This window comes from Manis pentadactyla, chromosome 2, assembly GCF_030020395.1.
Source record: "Manis pentadactyla isolate mManPen7 chromosome 2, mManPen7.hap1, whole genome shotgun sequence".
Classification (NCBI taxonomy): Eukaryota; Metazoa; Chordata; class Mammalia; order Pholidota; family Manidae; genus Manis; species Manis pentadactyla.
In genome coordinates this window covers 145,725,755-145,743,908 of record NC_080020.1, presented here as the reverse complement: position 1 = coordinate 145,743,908, position 18,154 = coordinate 145,725,755, and the positions used below count along the sequence as shown (strand labels likewise).

The 18,154-nt window shown below is 48.4% G+C and overlaps 1 protein-coding gene across 5 annotated transcripts in view; it reads left to right on the top strand.

Moving 5' to 3' along the window:
- The window catches only part of NCK2 (NCK adaptor protein 2), a 144,410-nt gene extending 127,727 nt beyond the window's left edge, over positions 1-16,683 (top strand). For all 5 annotated transcript variants that reach the window (XM_036921000.2, XM_036920991.2, XM_036920984.2 and 2 more), the window contains 2 exons: positions 2,372-3,093; positions 15,323-16,683. In XM_036921000.2, coding sequence (XP_036776895.1) covers positions 2,372-3,093; positions 15,323-15,517 — 917 coding nt within the window. In that variant the 3' untranslated portion in view covers positions 15,518-16,683. The remainder of the gene's footprint in view (positions 1-2,371; positions 3,094-15,322) is intronic.
- Positions 16,684-18,154: the final 1,471 nt, after the last annotated feature.

Sequence of the window (18,154 nt, the reverse complement as noted above, 5' to 3'; positions counted from 1 at the left end):
TCCCCAGAGTCCAGGATGGTGCCTGACACTCAGTGGCTGAAGTAATTATTTCCTGTTGGAAAAAAGTTAGCAAGGTGGCATATTCATACATAGTTGCAGAGTGTCTTCAACAATGTATTAGGTCATCTCAGGTCTAATGTCTTTTTTCCTGTTCATCTTGACACCTTTAGTCCTGATGAATATTCTAAAACCTGTCTTCTGGAGGATTTTCTCCAGTGGCTTTCATTACTTACAGATTTGAGAAGATCTATTATGTTATTTCTAAATGTTACTTCTTGAAGTCTTTGTTACCAATGAAAATTGCTCTCTGCCTGGTTCTTTGCCTCAGCATGCAGACTGCTTTATGAGGTGTGTAGCGCCTTCATCACACCTGAGCCTTCTGGACAGCATTTACTTTCATTGGCTGTTTTCTCCTGGATTATGAAGCTGTTGAATCATCATCAGTATTGTCTCACTATAACCTATCCTAAGTTTGAAATCACATGAAAGGATTAGGTCTAAGATTTAGAAGTTCATGTTTTCGTGAAAGCAAATTAAATCTTAAATAGAAATCTAAATTTTTAACTTGGTCTAATATCCCAGCTTCCTCTTATATTTCCCGTGCATCTGCATGAAATGCTGTGGTATAAAAAGAAATGGCAGGAACCACTGGCTTAAAAATTGATGTGTTCACGTGAAAACTTGTGTAGATGACCACTTCCCAGTGTGCTGTCAACTTCTCCATGCTGTGCAAGGGTCTGGCCATCTGCCTTGCTCTGCTGGTGGCGCTGAGCTGGGCTCGTGTTCCAGGGCGGCAGAGTGTTAGATGTGGGCTGGGGCTGCTCTGGAAGGCAGTGCCCAGCAGGCCCCAGCAGAGGCTGATGACAGGGCAACATTTTATTCCTCTTGGCCTGCCTGCTCACAAGGGGGTGGAAGCAAAGGTGATTCTTAGGATTGCTCTGTGTTTACTCTAGTTTAAGGAATAAAAGGTACAAGTTACCCATAAAAGTGCTTTGGTGTCATTTTTTGGGGGAAAAAAATCTGCAAGTGGCCACAGTTTCCATACTAGCAAAATCTGCAAATTGCCGAAGGAGGTAATGCAGTGCTGGTGGGCCAGCAGCCATCTAGTAGGAAAACTGAGGAGCACAGCCCGCCCTACCTGCCTAGAGGCACACCCCAGCTCTGGTAATGACATGCCTTCCTTCTCAAGGCTCACTTCTTGAGAAGGTTCCACGATCCATTGCATTTTAACCAAGGTAAAGCATTTTTACTGTAGGGCTACTTAAACTTTTCCACATGCACAGGAAGAAGTTTCCCATTACAGCTTCATCACTCACTAACTGAAGCAATGACCCTTGTGTTTGATGCATTTTGAGATTTTCTATTTTATTACATAAAAAAAAAACAACCCAATATACCTACATGCTGGTCACAGCCCAGTAAATTGATTTGATGGTCCACTAGTGGGTTTTAAATCACAATATAAGAAATTCTACCTTAGACTTATCACAGGACCTGATTTTTTCTGATTCATTCATCACAACCTGTTGTGAGAATAAAGTAGTTATGAAGAAAAGGAAGGGACAGGGTATGTGTTTCTGCCCTGGGGGCCACTGTGCTCCAGGCAGCCCTGGGTGAGCCTACTTGTGCCAGGACTGGAGGAGGATGTGGGCTGGCCTGAGGGAGTCCAGCCGCCGCAGGTCAGCAGGAGGCGAGCTCTGGAGCCGAGCCCTGAAGGGTCTTAGAGGGTAACAGGTCCTCTTAGTTCATAGCCAGCTTCCCACCCCATAGAAGAAGGCAGAAGGCATTTTGTCTATGCCTTTATACCTTATTTTACTCTCAAGATGGCACAGGAGTTCTCCAAAAAGTATCATCCTTTCAGAAGAAAGCCAGCTTGCCACTGTTTGCTCTTTCTGTGCTGCTGTACTCTGGCATTTTTTAAAAAGTAAAGGAGAAAGGTCAGTTTCAGTACTTTTCTGCTTTTCACACTCCGTAGCTACAGACCCCAGCTGTCAACACTGTACTGCTCTGATGGTGACTGGTTTGTAACGAGGGTGGGTGTTTCCCCAGCATCAGAGCTGTGCTGGTGCCTCTCACCGCACTGGGGGGCAGCATGCCCCCCTTGCCATGCTCCCTCTTTGCAAGCCCGGAACCCTGGGTATCTCCAGGTGCCCTTCTCCAGCTAAGCCCTTGTGTCTCCACCGTGCTCTGCACCCGCTGAGCCCTTGTGTCTCCATGTTCCCGGCACCTGCTGAGTTCTTGTGTGCCCCACGAGCCCCCCACCCCACCGAGTCCTTGAGCGTCTCTGTGGCCCCCGCGCCCGCTGAGCCCTTGAGCATCTCCGTGGCCCCTGTGCCCCCTGAGCCCCCTGAGCCCTTGTGTGTCTCCGCAGGCCTCGGCAAGACCAAGAGAAAGACGAGCGCTCGAGACGCGTCCCCTACGCCCAGCACTGACGCCGAGTACCCTGCCAACGGGGGTGGCGCCGACCGCATCTACGACCTCAACATTCCAGCCTTCGTGAAGTTCGCCTATGTGGCCGAGCGGGAGGACGAGCTGTCTCTGGTGAAGGGGTCGCGTGTCACTGTCATGGAGAAGTGCAGTGACGGCTGGTGGCGCGGCAGCTACAACGGGCAGATCGGCTGGTTCCCTTCCAACTACGTCCTGGAGGAGGCGGACGAGGCGGCGGCTGAGTCCCCCAGCTTCCTGAGCCTGCGGAAGGGCGCCTCTCTGAGCAATGGCCAGGGCGCACGGGTGCTGCACGTGGTGCAGACGCTGTACCCCTTCAGCTCAGTCACGGAGGAGGAGCTTAACTTCGAGAAGGGCGAGACCATGGAGGTCATCGAGAAGCCGGAGAATGACCCGGAGTGGTGGAAGTGCAAAAACGCCCGGGGGCAGGTCGGCCTTGTCCCAAAAAACTACGTGGTGGTCCTAAGTGATGGGCCTGCCCTGCAGCCCTCGCACACGCCGCAGATAAGCTACGCGGGGCCTGCATGCACCGGGCGCTTCGCGGGGCGCGAGTGGTACTACGGGAACGTGACACGCCACCAGGCCGAGTGCGCCCTCAACGAGCGGGGCGTGGAGGGCGACTTCCTCATTAGGGATAGCGAGTCTTCGGTAAGTGCCCTGGAGTCGCCAGGGCCTGCACGGGGGTGGAATGGGGGGGCGTGGTCCAGGAGAATGTGCACGTGTGCAGGTTGCTCAGTGTGGCTGTGCTGCATCACTCCTGTTCCAGAGAGCAGAATATTTGGGGCTCCTGGGAGAGAAGAAGTCATTGGTCTGTGTAACCTGTGTGAGGTTGTTGATCAGCTGTCATGTTGTGAGTCCTCATGGACAGCCGCTGCCTGTTCTCAGGCAGGCGCACCGCGGGTGGGAGGGTAAGTGCGGTGCTGTTCAGCTGGTGAAGGGGACTTTGTCTCTGCTGAGATACCCCGTTTCTGCCCTACAGACTCAAACTCCCAGTCTCCTGTTCTGTCAGTGACTGTGCCTGGGCTCTGGGGGTTGGCTCTTTTCCTCCCTGGGTACTAGGCTTGGCACTTGGTTTCTGACAGCCTTTTGCTGGTTGGTTTTTCTTTATGAACCATGGAATCCTAAGGTCTCTACCACAGGCAGCCCTGCCGAGTTCTCTGAAGAGCTTTCAGAGCACTTAGGGACAGAATTGGAAAGAAAAAGACAGTTCTTGAGAGGGATGACTGTGTGTGAACTGAATTGGCCCCGAGGCCACTTGACTCGCAGCAGATCCATCTCCAGTAGCAGACAAATCGGGTTTGTATTTCCAGTACGTGGATGAGCCCTTGGGAGGAATGGGGGTGGTATCACACAAGGCCTTTTTGTGTGTGCATTGTGGAAATACTCTACCTGCTTTGTAGATCTCTTTGCAATTCACCTTCTGTGCAGTGAGGACCCCACCATCCATACCAAAATGAGAGTTCTCTGGGTAGAGTCCATTGTCATTACATGGCATTGGTCTGGCAGGCTGCAGTTTCATTTTCTAAATGCAAACCAGCTGCACAAAGACTAGTAAGTGTGTACCCAGTGCTGTGGTTGTAGTCCTCTGAAAAGGTTGTACCACCATGAGTGCATATTCAAGACTCATGTTGACAGATCGGAGAGGAATTCAAGGCCACAGAAATGTTTTTGCTCTTCAGGGACAGAGGTACTGGTGATCTGTTCTTTGAGGCAGGAGGAGCATCGTGGTGTTGGAAACCAGACCCTTTATGGTGTCAGCAGCTCATGGGGTTGGCGGCTACCTTTGATATGCCTGGGCAAGCACAGGGGCCTGACTGTTAACTACAAGTGATGTCTGAATGCTCAGATTTTCTTACCCAGCTGCCAGAGTTGATCATTCCTGGCAAGACATCACATTAAATCATCCTCGCATAACATAAGCCCTGGGCATAACTTCCTTTACATCATGTTGGAGGCTTAAGAGAATTCAGTGCAGCAGCCCTGTTAACTCTTCTGAGCAGAAACTGAGGGTAGGCACTGGGAACCCAATTACAATATAAAGTGACTGGTCCAGAATGCTTAAGGATTGGGAGTCAGAGGTATAAGCTTGATTTAGAAATATTGAATTTGAAGAGACTAATTAGAATAGAGAGGATGCAACACAGCCCAGAGCATGGAGACATGAGGCCTACTCATTGTTCTTGCTGGCAAGGACTGGGGGAGGAGAAAGTCCTTGGAAGGAGTACAGAAGAGAACAGTGCCCTCCAGGTTGCTGGCCTTACAGAGAACCTATAGCTTTGCATGGGACAGGCACATGCAGGCAACCGTCAACATCCAAACTTGGAGACCACATCCTTTCAGAGAGAGGGATGCTTGCGTTATCTGGGTTCCATCTCAGAACTTGAATGAGTGCCAGTGTCTCACATTGTTAGAGAATAAGCTAACTTTCTATGTAATTGAAACATTTTTACATTTTATTTTAATCATCTTTATGGGAGGTTTTCCAGATTTTTTTGCATTCTGCTTAATTTAGAAAACTGAGCTACAACACTCTGACAGTGTGCTGGGGCTTTGGACCCAGGGTATGGTGGCAGGAAGGCTCGCTGGGGCGTGCGTCAGCTTTGCCCCAGTGGTGGCACTGCCTTGGTCTGAAGACTGCCAGGTGGCCTGATGGTGCACTGGGCTGCTTATCTTGATGGATCGTGCTGTGACATGTGGCTTGTCCTGTTAGTGTGCCCGCCCTGTGCCAGAGGGATGCCCCTGGGGTTCTCCGAGGTCTGCACTGCCTTTCTCTTGACAGCAGAACCAGCCCATTGCTGCTATGCGCTTGCTCTTGCCTGGCATTGCATCCGTGGCCATCTATGGCTGTGGAGGAGTTGTCCGGATGGACAAGGAGACACACCCATTGCTATTCCTTTCCCACCTTCCTCTGCCCAGTGGCTCCCCATCTCCTTTCTTTGCCGCCTTTGTCTTTTTTCCTGCCTGTTTTGGCATTTCTGATGAGAGCTGGGCTTTCTAAGCCATCACCAGGATCGTACAAACGTAGCCCATCCTCGGATGGGGGGATGGGCTAGCCTTCCCTCAGGACCCAGAGGCACCTTCATTTCATTTCCTTTTTCTCTCTCGCAGTCTTCAGGCCTGGGACTTCTCAACTGTTGAGGTTACCACAGGAAATGAGCCCAGTAGCTTTTTTAGAGTGTGTCTTCAAGATGTGTATCATTGTTTAAGCTATCCTGAGTGATTGCAATATAATAGACTCTTGCTTGATGATATTTTTACAATTTGAAATATTTAACTTTTTGTATCTTGAAAAATGAAAATATACCCAACTCTGAGTCCTAGGAAATTTGTGTTTTGCCTGGAGAGAGGTGCATATTTCAGAAAAACAAACAAACACCACTGCATCCCGTGAGAGCCAGGGTCATTGAAGCTCTGGGTGTTTGAGACTCTGGGTGGCTCTCGGACTCGTCCTGTTTGGAATCTCCTTCCTGTCCTGAATCTGTTTGCTCCACCTTCTTACCCATTTCTCTTCCTCCATGCTCTCCTCTCTCAATAATTGACATCATCTGAAGACAAACCAGTATCATTTCTTATTCTCCATATTTAATTATCATTCCTATTCCTGATAATCCACAGCTCCTTAGATCTAGAAAATTCAGAATTCCTACCTGCCTTCTCTGTGCTCATCATAAGTCTTATATAATTGTGCACACATGTTCTGTGGATATGGTTAGAAAGCTGTATTCAGAATAATCAGTGACTAAATTTCTGGGAAGCTATGTAAGTTGTCAGTATTTTCGTTTTTCCTGTTGCTACACCCCCTGTTCCTGGAAAGGTTATTCAGAAAGGGACGGGTGACAGCTAGGATCAAGTCTGTAAAGGAGACTCGTGGGATAGCATCAGCCCGGAGTTAAGGAAGCAGTTTTCCTCTGTACTATGTCCAACAGCAGGACTTAGATACTCACATCTTGTCACACATTAGGTCAGGAAGTCTGCTGTCTGAGAGTTTGCATTTCTAGCACCTTAGTTGATAGTGTTGATGCTACTGGTTCAGGGACCACCCTTTGAAAATCCTAATCCCCATTATACAATCTTAATGGTTTTATTTGTATTTACAGCAGTTATCTAAACTATTTTTACTTAAAACTCCCAGAATTATAAACATGCTTACGGGCAAAAATTACCACACTATCATAAAGTTCACTTTTCTGTGGAACTGTTAGCTTTTGTTGGGTGACATTCATCTCCCGAAGTGTTTTTATGTTTCTTTTCTGGCTGTTCAGAGTTTGATAACAAACCAGCTGTATGTGCGCTGAATTTCTGATGGGGAATGGGAAAGTGTTCTGTTGCCAGAGTGGAGGGGAAGCTGCCTCCCAGGCAGCACAGTGATGTGGAGCGGAGGAGTGAGGCCCTTCCTGCACCAAGATCTCCAGACCTTCCTCGGGCTGGGTTAGGGTTAAGAAAAGGTAGAGGTGGCTGTGAGCAATGCCTGTGTGTATCTTTCCAACTGGAAAAAGAGCAAGTCTTTTTTAATTGTCATGCTTTTTGCCTACTACCTAATTGAAGTCTTAAGCTTCAGTTTTATCTCTAGCTTTAAACATACCTAATTCTTAAAGCTGTAAGGACCTAAAAAGCTTTTTGAGTACAGGCACTTTTCTGAAGCCACTCTTTACGGGTTCATTCACTGGTTTCGCTGGTGGGTTGGAGCCTTAGTGACCTCATGGGCCCTGGTAGCTCTTCAGTCCTGCCTAAACACAGACAAAATCCCCATACTGTTTACTGGAATCTGTGAGAAGGACAAGAGTTTTATTTGAAGGTAGTTCTTAAAATATGATTAATTGCACACCTGTTCAAGGTATCATTTATCATTGATTTCCTTGGGGACCCAGCAAGGACTTCTGTTTCCTTGGCCTCATTTAAAGGCATGGCTGCCCGATCTTCCAGAAGGTGGGGGGGATGTACTGGGCCAGTTGACTGGGTGCTCTGCCACAGAGCTCCCATGTTAGGACAAGACTGCTGATAAGATTGCATGTAACTAGCAAGCAGAGAATAACTGGTCTTTCAGTAATGCAGAAGGTACTTGAGAATCTTGGAATTTCAGCCTCAAAACCATCATTTATCATGAAAGGCTTTGGATAGAGTTTTTTTTTCTGCTATTTTATAAATAAAAGAAAGTAAAGAGTATTAAATACTCTTTTTTGGAGAGAGATAAGTGTAGAAGGCAGAACAGAGAGCAGTCTGTTAGCTAAAACTCACCTAACTTGTGGCATGTGGACAAGGCCGGTGAAGGTCAGCTGAGTGAGCTCAGCGTGTGGTGGCGCAGTTGCAGGTGGCCAGCCCGTCCCAATTGCAGACTCGAGTAGCTCAGTGGCTTCTCTGCTGTGCGTGCCTCGCATCTCTCTGGGTCCCAGGGTGTTGTTGCCCTCTCCCACCTTAGACCTGTGTTCCTGCCATCAGGTTCCTGGACTGAGATGTCTTTTCCTCCAGACCTTTGCACAGGTGTGGAAAGCTCTGGACTGTAGTGCCCCTCCCTCACTGCACCCCACCCCCACCCCCAGAAGGGTGTAATGGACACATCCTTCAGGTCTCAATCCAGCCACCTTTCCTTCCAGGAAGCCTTCCCTGACTCACAGGCCTGTGCCCCGTGCTCCCCAATGTGCTCTGATCGTACCCTGGGGCTCACACTAGGGTGTAATTGCCTCTGAATGTGGCTCTTACCCCCAACAAAGGCTGCATCAGCATGGACAGCACATATTGCGGGGGCTTCTTGGCCGCTGAATCCCTGGTACCCTTGTGGGACTGTGATTTTTCTTGATCATGTCCCCTGTGGAAAGGTGTTAGGCCTATGGAGTAGATATATTTATAGGAGCATAAAAAGTGCTGGTGGAAAGATGATCTGATGTAAGAACAAAGAGTGGTGTCAATTGCCAGCTGATGATAGAAGTACTACCAGTGGGTCAGTTTTGATTAAATGAAAACCATCTTAGACAACTGGGGTGGGTGCTCTAATAGAATGATAAAACTGAAGGTTGCCTTTTCTGAAATAAGAAAGAAAATACTGATCATTGGGTGCAGTTCATCTCTAACCTATTGGTTCTCAAATGTTTTTGGCAAAGAAACTACTTCTCTGGACAAAGGAGGTACCTATCTTAAAGAAATAATAAAGAAAAAATATCCATTTACCACTAAAAGGAAAGAATGACACAGCTTTTGATGAGAAACCAACATGGTGACCACTTTTCGGGTGTAGAGCATTAACTATATGTGTAAATTGTTGATACTTGGAGACCGGCATGACCAGAAATTGGCCCATAGTCCACCGGGAGGCTTGGTGACCCACACGAAGGGCACTTCTACTCTCATCTTTCCTTAAAATCCAAAGTGAAGGTTAGTAGAACTTTTAAGGTTATTAAGGAATCAGGAGGCCTGGGAACAGCATCTCTCTCTCCCCTGTTATTTCTTCATAGCCATGTGCTTGGAAGAAAACCATATAATACTTCAGCTACCAGAGAGGGAGAAATAAAGGCCTTTACAGACTGTTCCTGGCATCCATATTTTGACCATCAGTGAGAACACAGTGATTAGATCTTCAGTGAAGGATAGAAATATTTGACCAGGGCATCTGTTTTATAAAAATGCAAAGGTGCTTTTGAGCAAGTATTTGAAACGATGCATCAAGTTAGTGAAGCTGCAGAGATCAAAGAGGATATTCTCTGGTTTTCTTTTTTAGAAGGACTCACTTGTGAGCAGAAATTGCAAAGAGTTGACATGTAAGAATTATGTAAAAAAACAAACAGTGGAAGAGATGGTCAGAATTGGAAACCTGTAAGCCAGTGCATTTATTGAACATCCACTCTGTGCCCAGGTAGAGATGTTAAGTCAGGTTCTTGTACTTACAGGGATTATGTCCAAATAGGGGACCTGAAATCTAAATAAACATAATATAATATAACAAGAGCCCTGGGAGAGGCTGGTTTTCTATCAGTCTATTCACTGTCCTCACATTCCACTTGGAAAATGACTCCCTAAAAAGAAGGGTGGAATGAATGGCTTATACTGATAATTCTTCAGGATCTCTTGTTTTAAAACTGGGTAGAAAAACCATATTCCTTTGAAGAATAGTTAGGAGATAACAAGTGGGGTGATGTTAGAAAATCTGGAAAGTTAGCACAGCGTTCAGGAAATAAATTATCCTGGATGAGCATAGTGTTTGGAGAAGGAAAGGGAGGAACATTTGGACAGTGGGAGGAAACACAAAGATAGGAATTGAAGGGCGGAGGGAACAGAAGGCAGATGTTCAAAACTGAAGAGAAGGTACAGGACTGAGTCTAGTTAGAATTTAGTCCCGCCAAAGAAAGTTTAAGCAAACGTGGTACCTGTGATGGCTGGAAAAGATGTCCACAAATTCTTTGATACCCACCCCCCCTTCAAAGGCGGGAGGCCGATGGCATCCCCTTCAGCAAGGGCTGTACATAATTATGCACTTGTGGTTAATAGAGTGTGGTAGATGGACGTGGTGACAGGTGCCGTCCAAGACTGGATTGTAGACACCTTGGTGGCCTTGCTCTCTCTCAGATCACTTGATCTGGGGGAGCCAGCTGCCCCTGGAGAGGCCTGAAGACCAGGAAGAGGCCTCCTGAGCAGTTCAGACCCTGCCTCCCCTGTTGAGCCTTCAGATGATTGCAGCCCTGGCCAGTGTCCCTACAACACCCCAGAAGGAGGTGGATGGTCCTAGCCCAAGGCCTCAGGCACCCCAAGTGCCTGAGCTATAGGAATTCTGGCTCTCAGTGTTTGCTGTTAAGCCACTGACTTTTGGGGTGGTTTGTTACACAGCCATAGGCTCATAGGACAGTACCCCAGACAGACAGCTAAACTAATAAGAAAGGCAACAAGAGGAGGTGAGAACTATAGTCCAGGACCCTGCTTGACCTTTTGTTGTTTGGGGAGAGAACAAACCATAGCTGTCCCGTGGAAGCGTTCATTCCCTCTGCTGAAAATCAGGAGGAACCTCCTAGGCGAGAGGTGGCAGACAGAGGTGTGCACAGCCTCGCAGACATTCTTTTGCTGACTGAGCGACTGTCGGCTGGGCATTCGGTTACAACAGCCTGACCTGACTGAGGCGGCGGGACAGAGTGTGAGGTTTCATGTAGAATTGCTGTCCCAAAAGTATAGGAAGGGGTGGGGAGGTAGACAACAGGCAGAAGCAGTATTTAAATGCCAGTGTCATGTGACTCAGGAATGCTGAGCCAGGGCTCCTACTGTCAATTAACATCTTTAAAACACTCTTTACTGTGAAACAATACATGGAAAATATAATTTTAAAAGTGCTTATTTAACACCAGTGAAGAGATGAAGGGATCAAGAGATAGGACGTAGGTCAAGGTCAAGAAATACGACATTGCTGGCTTTCTAGAAGCTGCTCCCCACGCCCTATTGACTTCTGAGCACACCACACCTCCTACGAGAGGTAACTGCCGCCTCTGATGTTGTGTTTATTTGCTCTAGTGTGTCAGACCTCTGTGTGTGCGTGTTGCTGGACAGCTCGTTCAGTTTGCCTGCCTCCGAGTCCCATGACGGGACCACACTGTATGCGTTCTGCCCTCTCTCTCTCCTTTCAGTCCACACTCCATGAGGCGCCTAGTCCGTGTCAGTGCTTCCATCTCACTCTTGGCTGAAGTCCGCACCTCGTCTGTTTATCCATCCCCCTGTTGGTGGACAGGAGGGGTGTTTGTACCTTGCTATCATTGTGAATAACCCTGCATGGACATTTGTACTGGGTGCCCTGGTACACACATGCTCCTCTAGAGCACATTCCAGGTATATGAAATCGCTGAATTCTTGAGAATGCCTGTCACCAACTTCTCACTGATGCAGGAACTCGTTACAGGAGCAGTAGTACTGGCTTCTCCCGACCCACGGTGATGAGTCCCAAGTCCAGCACTCTCTCCATCTCAGAAATCACTGGGGCACACTGGCCTGCAGGGGAGGGACAAGCAGGCTTCCGCTCTGCCCCAGTGTAGAAGGCTCATGGGCCTGTGTCTTCAGATTACTAACACCCCAAAACAAAAGCTTGTGTGGGCAGAGAACGCTGGCTGCTGTTGGGTTGGGTCCTTTTCTCATGCAGATAGTCAAGCAGAGACCTGTTCTGAGTCTCACGGAGGGGAGTGAGGTATGGTCTTGTGTCCTCCGTCTCCCCAAAGTGTAGTTCAGAAGACCAGGGCTGGAAGGCCTCCTGCAGACATGATCAGGCCGGGGCACTGCTTTCCTAGCCATCATCCCCCGCCTCAGGCTCGCTCTTTGGAGGCAGAGTTGTTCTGCGTCTGTAGCAGCTCCAGCAGCTCCATCTCCGTCAGGTCCAGGGAACTGGTGCAGTTTGAGGGGAAGAGATCTTCGAGCATTGTGCCCAGCAGTGTCCCCGCTGTGCCATCAGGGTGACTGCCCCACGAAGAGTGTCTGGAGCAGGGCTGGGTTCCCTGGGGCAGAATCAGCAAGGCGTCTGCAACCTGGGGGTAAGAACTCTTTGAGGGCCCACTTAGGCCATAAATCCCGTTCATATCTTTTTCTTGTGGCTCTGAACGTTTGAAGACACTGTTGGTGGTTGGCCCAAAGTTCATTTCTGTTCTCAGACTTCATCAGGATCCCCTGGAAGACCACATTAAAGCAGATTTCTGGGGGTTAAAACACAGATGGCTAGGCCCCTCCCCAGAGTTTCTGATTCCGTGGGTCTGGGCTCGCAAATTTGCCTTTTCTGACCAGCGGTGCTGGCCCTGCTGGCCGTGGGAGCACACACTGAGCCACGGTCTGGTCCATGTGGTCCACCAGCGTCACTGGTCCTGCTGGCCATGGGAGCACACACTGAGCCGCGTTCCGGTCCGCCCTCCAGCTGAAGTGAGAGCTGGCTGCTGGTGACATGTAACGGTGCACCTTAGTGTGTATTTGGAAAATCTACTCAGGTTGAATTGCAAGTTCCCCAGATGTTCAGCACTCCTGCTTGACATAAACTTGGCTTGTTCTGTGTCCTTAACTTTAAGGTTTCTGCTCAGGAGCCCATGAAATTAAAAATTACCTTCTCTGCTGCATCAGTTTTACTGCAGTAATGCACATAAACACGTGGTGCACCGTGATTAAATTAAGGAGCTTAAATTAAAAGCAAATTTCCTTGTCCAGAAAGCCATCTGTTGATCGTTGGGCTTAATTAAAATGTGGTGCATCATATATGTGCTCTGACTCCCTGCCTCCCTCCACTGTGATGACTCCTTGCCTAGGAGCTCATTAAAGTATTCATAAAGCTAGCACAGTGCCTGGCTTGTGCTAAACTATACAAGTGAGATCGCCCTCTGTCTAAAGGCACAGGTATGCAGACTTAAAAAAATTAATAAAGTTCAAGAGTAAAATCTGCTTTGAGGAAAAGCTGAAGCCCTGACTTGTGTGCACTCTTGCACACGAAGGCAGTGTGATGGACCAGACCAGGCTGCTCTCCTCGTCTCTGAGGACCAACAGCGCTAGTTGTGCGGGTGACACCGCTGACACCAGGCCGTGTGTGGAGGACCTGCCAAAACCCGTTTGGGCTTGTTCTGTTTCCAGAACCACACACAGAGGCCAGCTTGGACGATAGTACCGAGAATACTGAGGCCGGCTGGCATCTGTCCTGCTGGTCATTCCTGTGAGAAAACTGAGAATTTGAGAGCTGTGCAGTCAAATGATTGCTTAGAAGAATGATGTTTGAGCTGTTTAGATTATTATGTGGGGCTCCTGGTGACGGGATCATCTATCACATCAGGGTCTGTGATAACTCATTTCTAAGAGATCTTGCCGAGTTCTGTGCCCCATCCAGTGCCCTTCCCCCTGCCAGCCCAATCCTTTGCTGGCCGTGAGGCTGAAAATCCTATACACCCTAAGGGGGAATAGAGATCCCCCTTCCTGTCTCTTCCTGAAGGGTGATCCCCCTCTGAGGCATTGAGACCTGGGTTTGGCATAGAGATGAGATGCGCTTTTGCCTTCAGAAGTTTGTCTTTATTTAGTCTGTTTTGGGCAGAGGGGTGTGTAAATATAAACTACTTACACAATTGTTTCTGATTCTGTTATGCTAACAGCTGTGGTTGTGGGTGAGCCCAGCAGCCCTTCCCAGGGCTGCATTTCCTCAGACACCCACCCATTCTCCTGAATTGTCATTGGTTTATATGGCATTTGCACACTTCTGTTGAAATATTTGTAAACCAGGTGTAAAAGACAGTGGCCTGCACACTTGTTAATTTTGTCCCACTGTGAGGGACACAAAGCTGGGGTTGGCTGATGGGCCCTCGGCAGAGGATGGGCCTGGTCTGGGGAAGGCTGGAGCCTGCTGCAGGAATCTGGGTCAGAACTATATTAGACTCCTACCATCTGCAGGGCTTTCTGGGGGTGAGCGGGTAAGCATGGCCCAACCTGGCCTATGGTGTCATGGAGGGGACAGGACACGCATGTGAAGTGTTCATTGCAGTCGTTACTGGGACTCACAGTGCTCCTGTCGCCAGGAGGCTGTTGATTTCAGCTGTGGCTGCGGAGGGGCACCTTGTGTTGTTTGGGGACAGAAAGGCTGCTTCACGGCAGAGACCTCTGAGTTGAGCCTAACAGGACGGCTGTCCGGGAGGGGAGGCAGAGGCTGGCTCCAAGGATAACATGTATGGGAGTGAAAATGGGACCTGAGGGGGACACACTATCATCTCACTGATTGGATCTGCGGGCAGGGCCAGATGGCACAGCCGTTATGGGCCACGGTGGGCAGCTGACTTTTATTCTGAGGCCACTGAGGGAGGCCAGTGTCCTTCCCCCTCCCTGTCAGCCACCCTGGCCACTTAGTGTCTCAGAACAGGCATGACCTTCCCCCCCTTTCCTCACTGACGTCCCCACTTCCCATCCTCTGCCACCTGCCCTGCCTCTCAGGTGGCCAGGCTCAGCACCAGTTTCTTGAGAGGCCTTTCCTGACCTGCTGCACACTCACATCTAAGTCAGCCCGCCCTCCTTATCATGCTCTCCTTTCTCTTCTTGGAGCTTACCCGTTTGCAGCGACGCCTCCGCCTCCTTCCTTACACTTCTGCACCACGCTGCCACTTCTAGGCGAGCAGACCCCCTCACAGAGCCCGCGTGCTCTGCACACACACCTGCCTGTGTCCGGGCGCCGCCTGTCTGGCATGTGGTCCGTGTTCAAGAGATAATTGTTATTTATCCAGTTAATTGATCCTTTTTTTCCCCAAAGAACATATCTCATTCAGTGTCCTCATATTTATCAGCCAATTTTGATATAAAAAATTGAATCTTCCTCAAGTATCTTCACGCATATGTAATGTACTGACATAATCACAAATTTAAACATCTCTCAATAAAATCTGGGACTGAACTATAGTATACCCCTTCTGGGATATTACGAGCCAAGTTTAAAATGGAACCAGAATTCTCCACTGCTCTCAAAGTATTTTTTTTTAATAGGTAGAATCATAAAATTCTTGATGACTTGACTTCTAATAGTTGTAGAAGTCAGAGGAAGTGAGATTTCTAGCTGCTGCCTAGGTGCAAACCATTTTTTAAAATTCCCAGTTTTTCAAAAATAGTTCGGGAAATGACAAATGTGGCCCTTTCATCCAGGGGACACCAGGGCCGCACATGTGTGGCGAGTCCTCAGTTTCCACCTAATTGAAATGTGCTTAGCACTAAGGCTGTACTGATCAGCATTTGGTTCTTCCTGGACTCAGAGCACCAGGCCTGCACCGCCCTGGCTGCTCACATGAGGCGCCGCCCAGGTGTGAAAAGCAGGCCTGGTGCCTCCGCGCTCAGCTGGGGCTCTGCTGCTGGGGTTTGCGGGGCTTCCCGACAAGCGCCCTACCCGTGCCCACTCATGACCCGTCTTCTCTTTCCTCCCCAGCCCAGTGACTTCTCTGTGTCTCTCAAAGCATCAGGGAAGAACAAACATTTCAAGGTGCAGCTCGTGGACAATGTCTACTGCATTGGGCAGCGGCGGTTTCACACAATGGACGAGCTGGTGGAACACTACAAAAAGGCTCCCATCTTCACCAGTGAGCGCGGGGAGAAGCTCTACCTCATCAGAGCACTTCAGTGATGCCCCTGCAGCCCTGCCGCCTGCAGCTGGCAGTGCCACACTCACTTCCCCGAGCTGAGCGGACCTGCCCACGAGGAAGTCCTCCTGCACAGAGGTCCATTCTGCCCGGTGGCTTGTGCTTTACTGGCCTCCTTTGCCTGGTTTCTCTTCTGGTCCAGGTCGGTTTGGTCTCTCTTGGCCGTCCCGGGCCCTCACACCCACTCAAGCCCACCTGCTCCCTGGCCAGTTTTAGGGCTCAGAAGGTGGGAGAGGATGCGTTTGTTCACTATTCCTTCTCAACTGAAAGCAGCCTTAGTCTGTTCAAATTATTCATTCTAACAGAACCCTCGTTAAAAAGACATTGGGGTGCAGTTTGAATGCACCGAAGCTGCTGTTGTGACTAAGAACTACACACAGTACCCTCCTGGCGCTGGCCGGGAGCTCTGGGCTCCCATGCATACAGGCAGCACCAGTGAGGAGACCCAGTCCCCATGGCCCTTGGCCCGTGTCCTTTGTCCTTCCATGGCTCCTGGACCCTCCAGGAGTGAACACGTTTGCTTGTAGCAGTACTGGCACCACCCAGTGAGGTAGGAGGAACCTGCCGAGTGCCTTTGGGGCTGTGCTTGCAATAAAGAAATCCCTTCAAAGTCTGCAGAAGAGGGACTGGGAACTTGGAAAGACAGGTGTTTTGGGAATTTATCCCCAGATGTGCCATCCACGTAGTGCTTTTTCCTCTTGCCTCTGGCTTGTTTAAATTTCACAATTATGTATTTAATTCTCAAAATAATAGGTATCTATAGCCATTTGTTGACACTAATACAGATGATTAAGGAAAACAGCTGATCTTTAGGGAAGGGGAGCCACCAACACTTTACACACATACACACACACAATATATAATATATATATATATATTATATATATATATTATATATATAATATGTTATTTGCTTTACAGGGAAATTTTTCAGGGTTTACAAAAGAATATGTGATTAGTAGTAAGAGACACACAGAATGTTTATGAAGAAACTGCATATTCTTTTTTCTTTACATTTGAACTTCTTTATAGTTGAAATATACAGTCTTGAGATGGCACATTCCTACAGTTGAAGAAGGGGTCCTGAGACCTCCTAAACTTGCATACTCAGTTTTTTGGATATTGTAATAAAAAAAGTATTATGACAAGACTTTGTGCATATCTATCTTTGGGAAAACTCAGACTCAATGCTGGAAGAGTAAGTGTTACCATAGCCATCCCTGAAGACCCAGCATCTAAAGGGAAACATTTTTAGAGGACTTCAAGAAATGTATTACCTGTGTGTTGTCTTTTTCTACCACCACATTTTTGTATATTGAAATAATAGATTTTAATTAGTGAAACTCTGAGAGAAACCAGAATCTCTCAAGCTTGGTCTTAACTTGACTCTTTGGAAATTATTGGCTAAAAAATATTTTACCAAACTGTTGTCAGCTAGGCTTCTCTGACTATTGCTCTGGTCACTCGTCTCTTACTTCCGTCAGCTTAGTCTGTCATCACTGATGGAACAGTCACTGTGTGCCAGGCCCTGGGACAGCAGGTCACGTAACACGGTGCTCGTGGGCCGGCTGATGTGTATGTGGTCACCATGGAGGTGGGTCCTACTATCATTCCCGTTACACAGATAGAGAAAACGAGGCACAATGTAAGGGTATATGGTGTACATGGCAGGGCGGGTTACAGCCCCAGACCCCTGCCATCAGAGCCACACCCGTCAGTGCCAGCCTGGGAGGCTTCCGGAGAAGTAACTGTCTTCTGTGAGAGTTTGCACTTAATCTTCCATTCCCATTTTCTGTGAGTTAATTGTATCTTTCTGTTGCCTTTGATATAAGTTAGAAATTTAATCATAAAGTAGGAGGCTGGGGATACCCAGTTAAGCATGAACAGACACCCAGTGGGTGAGGCAGACGGTTTGCTTGGGAGCACAGCTATCTGTACCTTACGCACGGAGACAGCAGTTCCCGCTGACTGTTCCAGGCTCACTGGTGTGTATTCTGCTGTGACCTCCTGCTAGAATCCCTCTATCTAGTGAGTGCCTGGACAGCTGGAAAACTGATGGACACACAGCAATTCCGGAAGAAGCACAAAGGACACATTACAGATACACATTTTGGTTTCAGGAACTTCTTTAGGGCTTATAGGTGTAATTGACAATTATTTGCAATCTTGTCCCAGGCCCCCATGGGAGGTCCTACAGCTGCCTGGTCAGGATGAGTACTTGGAAGGTTCTGGGACACCTAGCACCAGGTGGACTGGGGGGGTGGGGGTGAGTTGATAACCAGTACGTGCCTGTTGGTAGAGCAGGGAAGTCAAGGCATGGTCCCCAAGTGGTTCAAGTGTGGACCGCGATGCCCTTCTAGGTGGCGCTTCTGTCACCCCCTGCAGGTCCAGAGACACCCTGACAAATCTTATTTGCCGCTCCCTTGTCTTTGCACGTGTGGTTGTGTGGCTGTGCTCAGCTCTTGGCGTTAACAGCACCTCATCTGTCATAAACGTCCCTGCTGGTTACAGTGCAGAACTACCCAGTCCTTCCTACACACTTATGCCAAATGCCATTAAATCATTTCTGAGGAGCTGAAACTGTCTTTCTTTTCTCCCAAAGTGCATTACAAATTAGTCTT